The 15664-nt window shown below is 39.2% G+C and overlaps 1 protein-coding gene across 5 annotated transcripts in view; it reads left to right on the top strand.

The window, feature by feature from the left end:
• Positions 1 to 15637, top strand: part of dtnbb (dystrobrevin, beta b) — a 34493-nt gene extending 18856 nt beyond the window's left edge. For 2 of the 5 annotated variants that reach the window (XM_044374318.1, XM_044374320.1), the window contains 8 exons: positions 4592 to 4682; positions 5882 to 5967; positions 6897 to 7010; positions 9219 to 9315; positions 11128 to 11287; positions 11447 to 11536; positions 11689 to 11742; positions 12562 to 15637. In XM_044374318.1, coding sequence (XP_044230253.1) covers positions 4592 to 4682; positions 5882 to 5967; positions 6897 to 7010; positions 9219 to 9315; positions 11128 to 11287; positions 11447 to 11536; positions 11689 to 11742; positions 12562 to 12587 — 718 coding nt within the window. In that variant the 3' untranslated portion in view covers positions 12588 to 15637. Of the gene's footprint in view, positions 1 to 4591; positions 4683 to 5878; positions 5968 to 6896; positions 7011 to 9218; positions 9316 to 9699; positions 9721 to 11127; positions 11288 to 11446; positions 11537 to 11688; positions 11743 to 11930; positions 11955 to 12561 lie in introns of all 5 variants that reach the window. The other 3 variants (XM_044374316.1, XM_044374319.1, XM_044374317.1) reach the window with 3 other exon arrangements.
• Positions 15638 to 15664: the final 27 nt, after the last annotated feature.

Here is a 15664-nt window from a genome sequence, read left to right on the forward strand (position 1 = left end):
CAATCTGAGAGAGCTGTAATGTATCTGCACTCTGTCCTGCAGGTCTGTGCCGGTTGGATTTTCCTTTTTTTTGCATACGGTAGCTCTCTATCACATCTTTTTGGTAATTTGTATCTGCAAGATGGAACTGCTCAGGGACTTCCCACGGCACATTTGGAGGGAAGAGACGTCACTGTCCAGCATACAAAAAGAAAAGCGAGATATCCACCCCTGTTCTGTATCAGGTGTTTGATTGAAATCCAGACAAAGGTTTTTGTAGAGGATTCAGAAGGAGCCTGAATGGAGTCTGTGGATGTTTTTTCCACTTGTGTTCCTCTGGGCTGAGTTATCATACAGTAGCACACCAAGGAGTCCAGGCAGCAAGCTAGAGGCAGCTGAAGGGCAGCACACACACTGCAAAAAATGTCCATCGCAGATAGCCATTTTATCAAGTGCTGGACCCTAAAATGTGTATTTTTATCATAAAAATCTGTGTGAAGGCTTTTGCTCTCAATATTTTTTTTTGCGATTAAATTTTAAAGCAAGTGTAATTATCCCACTTTGTCGGAAGATTTTGTATCTGCTTTTTCGAAAAAATGAGACACTAAGAATCAGTACTAGATTAAGTTTCTTCCTGGGATGAACATTTTGTGCAGCGCAGTGTTGTCTCCGAGGGCTGACAGTATCAAGATCAGAGCTGGTTTGAAGGGAACTGACAAGATAGGGACACCCGAGGCGGCAAATGGAGCCGAGCATCCAGACCCGTGGAGGTCAGTCGAAGACATCACGTGTTGCTGCATGTACAGAGGAAGGCGACGCTCTCCTGAGGTTTGTTTCACTGTGGCAGTAATGAAGAAGCCTGATAACCTTTGTCTTGACATTTTGCTCCGTGAGTCAGAGCTGCTTTGGGAAGATGTCATGCACTGAGGATGCTGTTGCCTTGGAGGGGCATAACAACTACACAGCTGCCATATTTAGGGCAGAAATTGCGCATTAAGCCACCGTGACGCTTCCAAAATAGGTTGTGTTGAGTGTCAGTATGGATACCGGTAGATGAGGTGTTGAATGAGGAGGGAAGGAGCAGGCTTCACTCGGAGCAGAAGGACAATTCCTACCAGCATATCTGTGTGTCACATCTGATTTGTAAATAATGATCTATTGTTATAATTAACACGCATGCCTGATTTCACACGAAGGGCCTATGAGTCAAAGATGCCACTGCTGAATAATGCAAAGCTCCTTGTGGCTCTGCCTCAGTTCAACAGACCCAAACTGAAAAGCAGCACTAGTGCTGTCTATGTTTGGTGACACTTTCAAATTCCTCTTTTTGTCAGGAGGGAAAAAATAGAACACATTCATGATTGTGAGCTCACTCGCTCTTAAGATGTCCAAAGTAGAAACTGAATGCACACTGTTGTTTGAAAAATTGTATGTGTTGTGCCTCCAGCATCCATCACTGTCTGCTCTCTGATATTGTCTGCTCTGCTGACATGGCATCTGCTCCCTCCCACCTTGCTCTCTCTCACAGACAGTCGCTCACCACTAGCCGGTCCTCCAAGGGCGAACAGACACCACACAATTTATTACCTGTTAGTCATGCTGAACAACAGCAGCAAAAGATTTTTTTTTTTTAACAAAATGCTGTCTTAAGCTTGATGAGTTTTAATTCAGTTAACTGAGAATTGTCCTCAGATTTCACAAAAAAGTTTTTACACTCGCTTGAAGTGGTTTTTGCCTTTTTTGAAAAAGAGTTAATGCGCTAAATGAGGGATGGAAACACCTTTGCTGAATAAGTTATGACGTAGCGAACATTTAACTCACATGACTGATGTTGACAGTTTGAAATAAAGATTTCTGCTCCACTGAAGAGACAAAAAATAACGGAAGATCAGTGTGGAGACATGAGGAGAGTAACTCTCTCCAAATTACTACTTGAAACAAACAGAAATATCATATTTCCATCATATTATTATAATTCACTGTTTGAGGTTTGACTGGTGTACGTTTATCTTCTGTTGCACCCTCTTCTTCTGCAGTGGTATAATGGCACCTGACTGGAGAATCACCGCCACCTGCTGCTTATCTCGATGAACCAACTTGTAATATTTACATAACAGTAGTCAATGGAAACAAGCATAAATTTGGATGGACACCGAGCTATATTAACATGGCTACTGTCCCCCATTACTGCTGGTTGGTGCGAAATGCATTCTGGGATACTTAGCTTCCGCACTACCAGGGCATCAGCGTGGGAAGTGTCATACCAGACACCAGATTGAAAAACTCTGTATACTGTGAGAGATTCATCAGGCGGTGATAGGCTTAATCAGCATTGTGTTAACCCATTTGGGAAGAGCTTGAATGTAACGGACGTTCATTTAAATGTAAAAGTTCTTTAGTCCAGCTTTAAATTCACCTTCACTGTCTTTTTCTGGTGACTAAACTACTTCTGGTCCTCCATGCTTTACTGCAAACTGGACATTTATAATTTATTGACTTTCAGTGGAATTAAATAGTGATGATACAATAAAATTTAGCAATTTCACAAAATTCTGCTATTATTAATTAATTTGATGAATGAATGATTTATTTTTTTTGAATGATTTTTCGAATGTATGAAGAGTTACGTCTGCATAACAGTGGAACTCAGTTCATTGCAATGAACATTAATGTGATTATTTTGTATGCGTTTTTTTGCCATGTATGATATAAGTAACTTTATTTTCTCATCCTCATTCTTTTCAAAAGAAATCTGATAACAAAAGACAATTACAGTTAACAACAACACAGCCAGCAGTCAGACAAACAACCAATTAGACAATTAGAATTCACAAAAAACAATTACAAGTCATAATTAACATCAGATAATAAAGCTTTTAAAATGTCTTAGTGCAATAAGAGCTGTGTAAAGTAATGATTGGATAAGTTACAAGATGTAAATGAGAGAAAAGATGTGAGGTAATTTTGAACAGTATCACTTATGGATAGTATCATGAGATGATTATCTTTTCTAAAAGGAAATCCACTCCAACTTTATAATACATTATCATTAGTGATAAAGAAATTACATATACTATATATGAATATCCGAGAACTGTTGTTATTAATATTGTGATATTGATTCAAACCATATCGCCCAGTAACATTAACATGTAAACGCAGCTGCTGCAGGGCCAATCAAGAACAAGATGCCTCCCTCCAGATGTGTTGGGAAGTTCGGACAAGTTCAGATCTCTGGACTCTGAAAGTTGTGACCTTTGGTTAAAGCGCCATCAGGAAAGTCAGAAAACAGTTTTAAAAAACATCACCTATTTATTTCTCACCAAAATAAACCCAGCGGTGTCTGAGCTACTGTGTTTGAGAGATTTCTTCACACATGTGACCAAAATAAAAGTACCTGGGAAAGACGCCAGTTCAGGAGAGCTTTAAGGCAGATTGTGAATCTTTGTCCAAAACCTGGCACAGACTATCAGGTGGTGCCAGGAAACTCCCCGATGAAGCAAATACAGGAGCTTTTGGAGTGATAGCCTGAAGATAAAAAACATCCAGACATGCAGTGACCCTGCAGGGTCATCGCTTCTCCTGAGCCAACCCGAGCAGCTCCCTGATGTGTGTTAATGCATTACTTTAATCCTACAAGAAACCTCAGGCTGTGTTTATGCTTCAGTTTGAGGACGAGACTGTAAATTATTTAAAAAGAGACATTTCCTGTCAGAGTCTTGAAATTTCCCCTCAAAACAAATGTTTTAACATGTTGGTGGAGTGATTTCACTTTTTTCCTGATGCAGATCAACTAAATTTTCTTCAGTCAAGTGAGGCTATTTTGAAACAAGTCACATGATCAGCCGAGTATTTTCAGATATCATCACTGAAATAAGAAAACCCTTGAAACAAGCGAGGTACTGTCGCATCTGGAGTAGCCTAATTTATCTCATCACACTTGCAGCTTTTTAAAGTCTTTTTTATATAATAATAATAATGCTTTTTTTTCTTGTTTCTTTTTGCTTTTATCACTGGTTTGCAGTGTATACGAGGCTGCAGGGACTGTAGTTGTTGATGCAGCGGGTCTGAAGCCAGATTGGATTTAATGGTCTTAATCATCGCTCATTCTCCAGTCAGAGTTAGATAGCTGTCCTGTTTGGAGGCTGAGAGCCCGGCACCATTTCAGCTCTCTTTCACTCCTCATTGCAGACCGCCTGCCGAGAAGGGACAGCATATGTCCTGTCATCTGTCCACACCATATGCCACGCCCATGATCATTTAAAGTTTCATGCCTTTTTGACGTTTCCAGTCAGCAATGAAATGGCCAGAACGGGCATTGGCACACTCACAAATGCATTTGGCATGCTGCATTCGCTCTTATTCATCTCAGTTCATTGTTATGACCAATTATCTCAGACTGTCTATCAACTCTGGAGTTAAAGCCAACTGTCATATATTAAGGTCACCTCAGTTATAAAGTTTTTTTTGTCATGAAAATTATTTTACGTAATCACTTTGATGGTGTAAACTTTTACTTCTACTTATAAAAGAGCTTTTGACAGTAGAGTCTGTGTTGCTGTATTCAGTATGTGTGTGTTTGACGTATCTACCTCTCTTTGACTTTGTGCAGTGTCTTGGAGAGTCCCAGCAGACTAGATGAAGAGCACCGCCTCATCGCTCGCTACGCTGCCCGCCTGGCAGCCGAGGCGGGAAACTCCACAGTGAGTGGACGCCCCGTGATGGGCTTCAGTCAACCTGCATTTCACATTTAATGCTTTGACAAGTTATTGTTAGGCTTCTTTGTGGCTGGAGAATTGAAGCTGTACTTTTCACTCACAATTCTCACACACACACACAAGTCAAACTGTGTCACACTCAGCTTTAAAATATAGTTGTTCTGTAAGACAGGGGGGGGAAAGGTCAGATGAGTGCACTCATCTTTTAGCAGGTGCAGGTGTAGTTTTCTTAAAACATGATATGAAATAAGAAACACGTCTCATGTGCTTTAAAGCAAATTGTCAAATGTTGGACATTTTTGGAAATTTGCTTTCTTGTCCAGAGTTAGACGAGAAGATTGATACCACTCTCATATCTGTCTGTTCAGTATGAAGCAACAGCAAGTAGCTTGTTAGCTTAGCTTATCATCCAACACTTGAAACAGGGGGAAGCAGCTAACCTGGTTCTGTCCAAATGTAACGAAATCCACCTACACACAGCTCTAAATTTCACTAATTAACATGTTATACCTGATCTTTTAATCCATACTAAAACTGAAGTGTAAAAATGACAAATTGTGGTTTTACGAGGGGGTTATATGCTCGCCGGGAGCAGGGGCTTCCTGAAGTTCCTGAAGCTGGTTGCCCCACAAAGACAACAAGACTTCAGGAAGTCACTGTGTCCAGTCCTGCATGTGACCCCTGTGTAAAACCACAACATGTCATTTTTACACTTTAGTTTTGTATCAGATAAACAAATCAGAAATAATGTGTTCATTGATGAGCTTTAGAGGTGCTGGTAGGTGGATTTTGTGACCTTTGGACAGAGCCAGGCTAGCTGTTCCTGTCTGTTCCCAGTCTTTATGCTAAGCTAAGCTAAGTGGCTGCAAGAGACATTTTCAGCAAGAGAAACAGTTTCCCAAAATGTTGAACTATTCCTTTAAGGGAATTATTGAGAACCAGTGACCCAACAGAAGATTTATCTTTGGTTTATTTGGATTTGTACTTTGCAGTCTGACTGTTATACAGAGGGATAAAGAAAATCTGCCGTAACCTGAAATGGCTCCCTGTTTATGCAGAAACATAATAAGACTCCAGCAGAGCATCATTACTGCTCACTGTGGTCAGGACGTAGCTGTTGGTGTTTGACTTTTGTTCGCCCACCGTTGTTAATGCCATTCTATGATAATTTTGTTTTTCAGCAGCAATGTCCACCAACAGATCTGGGTTTCAACTTTGATGCCAATAAGCAACAAAGGCAGCTGATTGCAGAGCTGGAGAACAAAAACAGGTACAATTTATCATTTAAACATTAATTATACATCCGAAACAATCATTTTCTTTACTGATTAGTGGGCTGGCTGGTTGACAGTGTGGTACTATACTTAAGTATACTTTTTAAGTACTTTTTTTTTTTTTTTTCATTTTAAGCCACTGTGTACGTTACAGTCCACCACATGTCAAAAGAAAACATTGTACTTTTTACTCTACTCAACATTTACCTGACAGCTGTAGTTACTTGTATATTAAGATTCAACATGCTAAACATTTCATAACCTTTTAAGATATGATGCATTGTCTCAGATTCAGCAACCCAGCTCTGTGTAAAATAGTAAGAGCAATAGTTAGATGTGAGTTAGGTGAGATTGATGCTACTCTCACTTGTGTCTGTTAGATATGAGGCTGCCAGCATGAACTAGTTAGCTTAGCTTAGCATACAGATTGGAAACAGGCCTGGATCTGTCCCACGATAATAAAATTATATTGTCTTTATTCAATCCTTGCAGAAGCCGAAGTGTAAAAATGATAAGTTGTTTTTTTATGGGAGGTTATGTGTGGAACTATTTCTTGGCCGGGAGCAGTAACTTCCTAAAATAATTGTGTGGTTGCCCAGCAACCAGCAGAGACAAACTCTCTGCAAGAAAGCAAATATTTCTCAGGATATCAAACTTTTCTTGTAAAATTAACTCTAACATGAAATTGCTTACACATTAATAATAATAATTAAATAATAACATACTCTGAAAGAAGTCAATCCTCATAAATGGTACTTTTGATACTACATTTGGTAGTACATTTTGCTGATTATACATTTGTACTTTTGCTTAAATCAGATTTTGAATGCACAACCTTTACTTATAACCAAGTATTTTTACATTTGGGGTATTAGTACTTAAACTTAAGTGCTCAGTCACTTAACTGACTGTCTGACTTATTCAGGGAGATCCTCCAGGAGATCCAGAGGCTGCGTTTGGAGCACGAGCAGGCCTCTCAGCCGACACCAGAAAAGGCCCAGCAGAACCCCACGCTTCTGACCGAACTGCGACTCCTCAGGTAACATCCCTCCCTGCTACCTATCAATGCATCTCAATCCACAACGACAAGTTGAAAGTGATATATTAAGAAAAGCGATTAGCAATATCACTTTAGGGCCGTTGTATTTACTGAATGTAGGCTGAAGTCATTCTTCGAGTAGAAATAATGTCTTCATAATTCAGCATGAGCATTTGTCATGGTGGCAGGACGCTGGAGCACTTGGGTTCAGTTCTTGGAAGAGACTTTCCCTGAGTGTTGCTGCACTTGTCCCGAACGACCCTTTGTTTGTCTGGTCTGGCCTAAATAATGAATCAGTTTAAGGTCAACAGTCATGACAAAGATTTAACTTTAATATTCATTTAATATTTTATAACATAAATTATAAGCTACCCATTAATGCTGGTTAATTATATATTGTTTGCCTCACACTGAGCAGAATCAGAGATTCATTTTAATATTTTTCTCTCTTGCTCTTTGGTATGTTAGGGGATTGTTGTGTGCAGCAGAAACTAATTACATCTATTAGTACAAAAACATAGGAATTTAATTACAAAATAAATTGGTTTATATCACTGGATGATACATTTACTACAGTTTTTATTTCTCCCAGTTTTCATTTAATTGAGTAATGTTTGTGATTCAAGATTTATACCAGGATATTGTCAAGTGGTAACTATTTCATCACAGTCTGCACTGTGTTTGGAGCCTGGCTGGACTGCTCTGATATTATCTTTTTCCATCTGGTCGACAACTAGCGCAGCAGAGAGTGCAGACAGTCTGCAGATGTTTGTGAGGTTCTGAAAGGAAGACTTCAGGCAGACAGATTACTTCAGTTTTTCGGGCTTTTTAAAAATGCAATACATCCTTTGAACACCAGGGGGTGATGATAGGCTAGAATTTAAACCTTTAGGATGATCAGGCGACAAGAGTGTTGAAGGTATTAGTGACAGATTAATGCTGATATTAAAGGGTTTTTGTTTTTTTTACATTGATACAGGTTAATAATCTAGGACGATATTAATATACTAGTGCAACATGATCTCAAATACAGTGCAATGAGATGAGGAAAATAATACAAATTCCATGTCACTATACATACTGTACATGCAGCATCTGTGAGTATGCAACAGCTGATCTTCAAATTTTTCAACCCTAAAGAAAATCAGTCTGTTTCACCTAATTTCCAACACGCTCTGATTTACAATATGAAGTAATCTCCTCTCACTAATTTTGACTTGTTTCACTCGTCAAAACAGACACCATACTTGTGACCCAAGAGCCTTGTAGGATATGCAAATGTATCTGCAATGGTGACATTGCCACCGTTTGAGATCTACATGTAAACAGTGTTGTCAAATCGCTCACAGATACAAAAGTAACACACATAAAAATGAACAGGAAACACCTTTGCAAACATACTGTATATCCACCACATTTTTGGCTGGACCGCAACAGCGGGGCCAAACCTGTAAACGCGAATGTCCCTGACATTGTTCCTGTATGAATTGTGCCATGAATTACACATATGATATTTGTTCATTTACATCACCACAAAAAGTTCCCTGTTTTAAAAAATTAAGCGTCAAAATAGTTCAGTACCATTTAGTTTTGTGTGAAACTGCTCAGTGAACTACATCTCTCATCTCGCACAATACGTATGTTACGCACACAAATGTATCTTACCTGATGTGTTTTATCCAGTGATTCCTGATCCTTTTATCAGCCAGGAAGCAAAAGAACGAGCAAGACCTGTTGCTCATGTGACTATATCCCGGTACGAAACACATTGCGTTAACGTTAGCTTCAGCGGCTCTGGGTATGATATCACTTACGCAACTTTTGAATGTGTAGTCTTTCTAATTACACTTTTTTTTCACAGCCTTATGCTTCAACAGTTTTACGACAAACTGCGACTTTCTTTACTTGCAAAATTATCTTTTAAATTGACAAATATGTGTTATATATGGCACAATTCAAACAAGATCAAAAAGATTATTTGTCTCTCATCGTTGACTACTGTACATATTTTTTTTTTAAATAAGTTCCCATAGTGGTGTAGTGTGACATGACTGATGAAGTTACACCATTGGTCAGCTGAATGCCACCACCTCCTGTGCCCGTTTCAAATTCATAAACCCTCGTTTCAAGTGAAAAGCCCTCTAGCGTGTCATACAGGGTCCAGCCATATACTAGGTTCTGACCTAGTCTTGTTTTCTTCTGTTATAGACACAGGAAGGATGAGCTGGAGAGGCGCATGTCAGCCTTGCAGGAGAGCAGACGGGAGCTGATGGTGCAGCTGGAGGGACTCATGAGATTGCTAAAGGTGGGTGTCACCTGTTTCTAGGAGATTCTTCTCTTAGACAAAAAGGCCTCTGAATCAGTAGAAATAAACAATGATGGTGCATACACACCAACCCGTTGTCCTAAATGTGCTGTTCTTTAGAATTTAACAGGCTTTGTCAATGGTAATCTTCAGCAGCTTATATAATTGGGTTTAAAAGCTTGGTGGCATGTTTGATAAAATGAGAAGTGGACATGTTTAATTCTTCACAATCGAGACATTGCACTGATCTTAAGTTATGTTAATGTGCCGTGCGGTGCATGCAAAAATCCCTTTCTTCTTCTTTCACTGCTTTAATTCTGTTGCTCTCACTCTTCTTGCTCTCTCTCTCTCTCTCTCTCTCTGCTTACCTTTGCTGGCTGATAGGATGAGGAGCAGAAGCAGGCTGTAAGTTGCCTTTAATTCAGTTTTGCAAGGCTCAATACCTGGCTCTAGTTGCAGCACTTACTGTAACACTACTATAGTTTACTGCCCCACCTTCACACAGATGTGATTGAAGGAAGATTTTATAATTCATTTAAAGAAGCGTGTCAGGAAAGATGATAGGATTCCACTGTCTAACTCGGTTACACTGATCTAACCCTCCAACCCGGTATATCCCAGCACTTCTTTGCTAGCACTATTAGAGAGCTGAAACCACAGACCGGTGATACAATCTTTAAAACCAGGTTGCGCAGGTCTGTGGTCCAAACAAGTTGAGAGAACTGTGTTTTTCTCAGCCCAAATGTCAGGGACCTGTTCCTTTCATCGGCGCTAACAACCTCCTGTCTAATGTGAGTGCAGTCTGGCTGGCCATCTGCTGCCTGGCTCAGAGCCATCGTCCTGGGCCTGCACCAGTCCCAGAGACACACAGTGATCCTTTCTCTGTGAGATATAGCTCCCGACTCAGCACGGGCTCCGGCCGCTCACCCACACATGGTTCTCATTGCCCTCTCAATGCAGTAAAGGTGCACTATAGAGACATAGAGTAAAACCAGCCAGTATAGGATTACCAGAAGTTTTCTTGCCTTTAAACCATTGTTTTTGTTTGTTCTCCCTGTAAGGATTAAGTTCTTTTGGTCACATCTGTGCCGGCGTTTGTTTTAATAAAAGTCACCTTCACAACCAAAAAGGTCATCTCTTCCTAAAGCTGCAATCTGTGATTGCAATACAGCATCTTCCACTGAAACACCATTGTTTCACAATTGGCTTTGTTGATGTAGAGATTAGTTGGATTTAAGCTTTTTTTCTCTATCTGATGCCCAGATTCATGGAACACAGAAAATAACCAAATGTGGCATGTTATTCACTAACTTTGCACCAATGAGAAGATGCCTGATAACACCAGTCTACTAGTGTCTTTGCACCCATCACAGTCACTTATCTATAAATAATGTATGTAGATAATTATTTTGGCGATATTGCTTTTATTTGAAGATGCAAACCAAGATTGTGCCCAATTCATAAACATGTCTCAAAACCAATATCCTCAAATTATTATGGTAAAAGGTTGTGAAAAAAAATGTTGCATCATTCTTGCAGTGCAGCATCACTGTCTCTAATCCTGAGACTGCTAGTACAAGTAGTTTTTAACTTGACTAAACATTAGTTTAACATCATTTACAATAATTTGCATTTACAAGACTTTACTAGGTAAAACAAACCTTTATTTCAACAAGCTATAAAGAAGATGGAAAGATAAAGAACTGAACTTGATTTCCATTTACAAGTCAAACTGTTTAACAGCATACATACAGTAGATTTTGAAAATTTTCTAACGAGACGGTCATTTTCACGGGTGGTTGTATGTTGCAGTCCCAGTCTGGAGGCTCCCCTCATTCTTCCCCCAGTCATGGTGCAGGCTGCTCCATGCCCATGCCCATACGCTCCACCTCGGCTGGGTCCACCCCAACTCACACACCACAGGACTGCCTGGCAGGGGTGGGAGGGGACGTGCTGGAGGCCTTCGCTCAGGGTGAGTCTACAATTAACACCTGAAAGAAAGAGAATTCAATATAAAACTCATTGCATTTATGAATAGCGATCAGTGGCTGCCTTGGCCTATGTTACATCATTTACATGCTGATATTGCAAGACTAATAATTGCGTGTGTTAAATGTGGTCTGTTTCTCAGGTGTACCTAGAAATCTTCGGAATGATCTATTAGTTGCTGCTGACTCAATCACAAACACCATGTCATCACTGGTGAAAGAGCTCCACTCAGGTTAGTCTATAACACACGGTGCATGCTTTGTTTTATTGCCTCAGATTGAATCGTTATTAAAAACATGTTGTTATTGAAATGGAATTGATATTTTAGTTTTTACATGGTGACCAAAATTATCGGCACTGAAATCTCTGGTTTTATTTTTAAAGTAGACGATGGGGCAGAGGAAGAAGAGACCAACATGAGGAACGGGGGGGACAGAGGTAAGTCTAAGCGGTACCTGTTGTTAATTGCTAATAGTGTCCTAATTTAATCTTTCAGAGCCAGTTATATAGTCATACCACACACAGTATGCCACTCAAAAACAGAATAGAGATTATAGAGTTATATGTCTCGATCTTAAAAGTTTGGCCATTTACATAAACATGAAATATTTCCTTTCTTTTTTCAGCTGAAGCAGAATGAACAACAAAAAGTAGGAATTATTATTAATTAATATTATATTACACATAAAGAATGTACTACAGAAGCAGAAAACTGGCTTAATTGCAATCTTTTTATTTTTTCCTGTTTTCTTGAGTTAATTATCCCATTAGCTCAAGAAAACATATGTTGTTATCTTGAGAGAATGAGATAATTAACCCGTTATCTGAGGATATACCATGGGTAATTATCTTGTTTTCTTGTGGTAACGGGATAAAATAAAATGACTGCAACCACAGCCGCTCTCACTTTCCGTATGTACCAATTTCAATCAACTTAAGAATTAAGTTGCCTGAAGTACATCGATTTTCTGCAACTAGAGAAATAGTAGCTAGATCTAATAATGATTACATTGGGTTTTTGTTCATTTGTGGATCTGAAGGAGTCGGCTGCAGCTAAATATTTGCATGGCACCTTTACCAACCAATAAAATACTTGTTTTGCTCTTTACATATAATGGACTACTGCTGCAACCCTCCATCGAAAAGTACCAAGACAACATGGCACAAAGCCATGTCATTTATACTTCAAATCAGTCATACATCCGGACTGTGCAGGCTGTCAGCAGCACTAATATGCTTTTATGTGTGTTTATCCAGGCACAGTGAGAGTACACAAGCACTGAGGGAAAGTGAACACCACTCCATCCTGTAAGGACATACAGTCATCACCTGGGAAGAATCAGTAACAACAACAACAACAACAGCCCCCCTGGCATTAGCACGTAGAGTAATGCATGCTATAATCTAACAGGATTTCACTATGTGAAAAAAAAAAAGTTTCTTGACACCTTGCAGGTAGCAAGATGTGTCTAATTAGCGAGTGTGTATGTTGTCCTGAATACAAACAACTGCTGTAATTACCCAATGATTTCCCTCATGACTGCTAAGAATGGCTTGCTGTGCTTTCTCCCCCAACTGTTCCACTGCAGCCGATCATTCTGTATATAAAATACTGTACAACACATGACACTGGGAACACCCTGACGCGGAAGTGACTTCCTGTCACCACACGTTCCCTGTCATTGCTTTTGTATGATTAGTGCTAGTATTTCTTTTTTCTCTTTTTCTTTTCCTTTTTTTAAAAATCATTTTTGCATGAAGTTGCACTCATGTCTGGATTTAGGTACTGTACCATGCTATGCCAGCTCTTTGTGGGTTTATGATGACAGCTGGGGTATCAGAAGTCTCCTGCCTCAGAATTCACGCTGAGTGTGTTTACTCGCATGCCTGTATTCTGACGTTTAAGAGCTAATGTTTGTAAAAGTAGCCTCCCGTTTAGCTGCAGTTTCAGTTAAAGGAATAGTTAGGAATAGTTAAGCTAACCAGTTGCTGGCTTCATATTTATAGCACAAACATGAGAGTGGTATCAATCTTCTCATCTAATTCTCAGCAAGAAAAATGAGAAGAATTGTATTTCACAAAATGTCAAACTATTCCTTTAAAGCAATCAACAGATTAATAATCGTTAGCTGCAGCCCTCGCCAGGAGACCAAGAAAAGTTATGTTTCTGTTGTAATATTCTGTCTCTTTGTGTGTCCAGGGATATCTTTTATTATACTATAAAGGTGCAGATAAACAATTTATCCCCATTTTAAATCTAAACCATGATTTAAACTGGTCTCCAGAATACCGTTTGCATGTAAACACACTCGCTGAGTCACACACTGTACTGCTGCTACTCTGCGCTCAGTGAGCCACCCTTGCAAATAAGAGGGCTGTGCGGTTAAGAGAAACCGAGGGGCTACTACAAACACAATAATGAGCCTGGTCTCGCCGTTTCCTCCGAGCAAACACACCTGAAGGGCATTGTAACACTCGACGCAGCATGGTGCCTCCTTCCAAATACACTGACTAGCTGGTAGCCTCAGTATTTATTGTTTCAAGTGTAGGGAAGCACCTCAGGATGTTTAATACGGTAGTATGAATTAGGCGTTGAGTTTAGTTGTGCGTTACAAAATGAACACTCTTACCTATGTGAGGACGTAAGGTAGTAGTACACAAGTAGGAAATGCTATGATAGCTTTATTTAGTTAATAAAGGAATATTGAAAATGTTTATGTGCAATGAAAGTAGGTGCTCAGGGACTGCAGAGCTACTCTAGATGAAATGTGGTGGTAATGTCCTTTGATTGCTAGATGTCAAGGTTAAAGGTCGATTAAAAATTAAGGGTTTCATTCCAAGAAGCTATACATCCCCTGTGAGTAAGATTCCTAAATTTGTTCATAAATTAGTCCTTCAAGCTGCTTATGATCCCTGTTGTAAGATTTAGTTAAAACCTGCTGAAGTAGACCCTTCTACGCTCATATAAACAGTCAATTTGTCAACCTATTTTGGAATGAAAATCTTCGAGTGTTTCGAGGAAAGCAACAGCAAGTGATTACATGCTGGGTAAAGAATGTGGATTATGAGAAGGAGAGAAGTGTTTTTTCTGAAGTGCTATTTGGTGAAGCATGTCGTTGGATATAGTTTGTCTGTGTGTGAATTCGTGTCTTTCTCAGAAAAGCAAAGCAATGTGTCTGTTTCAGAGGTAGCTGTCAACCAGAGAGGATGTCGAGTCAGATGGAGATCAGGTCTAAGTTACCTTTACATTTTTGTCTTCTGGTTTTAATATTTTTTGTCCTTCAGGGTTAGCCATTCATCTCAAATGAAAATGAGCAATGTCTGGTTTTTTTTAATAATACAATGTGATAAAGGTCCGGGAAGACTTTCTGAGTAATATCATGAAGGAAGCAGTTAAAAATCTGACTGAACTGAACAACAGAAAGTGTGAACTTTTTGTTTTGAGATTTTTTTTTTGTACAGTAGGCCTATCCTATAAGCTAAAGTATAAGGTTTCAACAACCTGTTACACTGTGTCAAGAAAAAGAACAAAAAGAGGCTCCTCTGTTATCGTCGTTCTAAATGTGATGTTTTCATTCAGTTCTCCGTCATCGTTATTGTTCTTAATCTGGTTTACGGTATTAGTGGAGTAAAGTCATTGTAATGAGTTTAATGCAGATTCACTTGCACACTCGCACTCGTATAGTCGCCCAAATATTAGTTAATATAAAGCAGGTATAAAAATTTAAGTTCGGTAATTTAAAAGTCTGGCTCTCAAACGGCTATTCAACCTTGAAGGTCCAGAAATTATTTAAATGCTTAGGTAAAAAAGAGTTACTGTCTTCCCCTTCATTCTGGCAACGCATTGGATTGCAATGTCAAATGTTATAGCTTTGTTTTTCTCCTCTCAGTTTGTGCCTGTAGCTGTTTTGTAAAGTGCTGTATAAAGTAACCATTCAGCAAATAAGATGATCTATCAGCCTTTATGTCAGAGTTTTAGTCTGTGACTTTGTAGAGATTTTATTTATTTATTGTGTTCTGGGGGAAACTTAACGCTCAGCCTTTACATTTGTGCCAAACTGTTTGCTGACATTGTGTGTCATACAAATTACAGGTATATATCAGAGTATATCTGCATTAGTATGTTGTTGTTGCCCATAGTTTATTCACAAAATGCCTGGAGATATTGCAATTTAATGGTTTCCACTGCTGGAATCTGGACAAACGTGCATTTAATAAAGATAGAAAACACATTCCAAACAATACTGATAGACAGTCACTGATGTCATTTTATCTAATACGGAGGCAATATACCCTATCAGACCAAACTCGGGGTAATGCAAATAAAACACAGCTGGTCATACAGAGATGCATACATTGT

The sequence above is a fragment of the Thunnus albacares genome, chromosome 15 (assembly GCF_914725855.1).
Source record: "Thunnus albacares chromosome 15, fThuAlb1.1, whole genome shotgun sequence".
NCBI classification, from domain to species: domain Eukaryota; kingdom Metazoa; phylum Chordata; class Actinopteri; order Scombriformes; family Scombridae; genus Thunnus; species Thunnus albacares.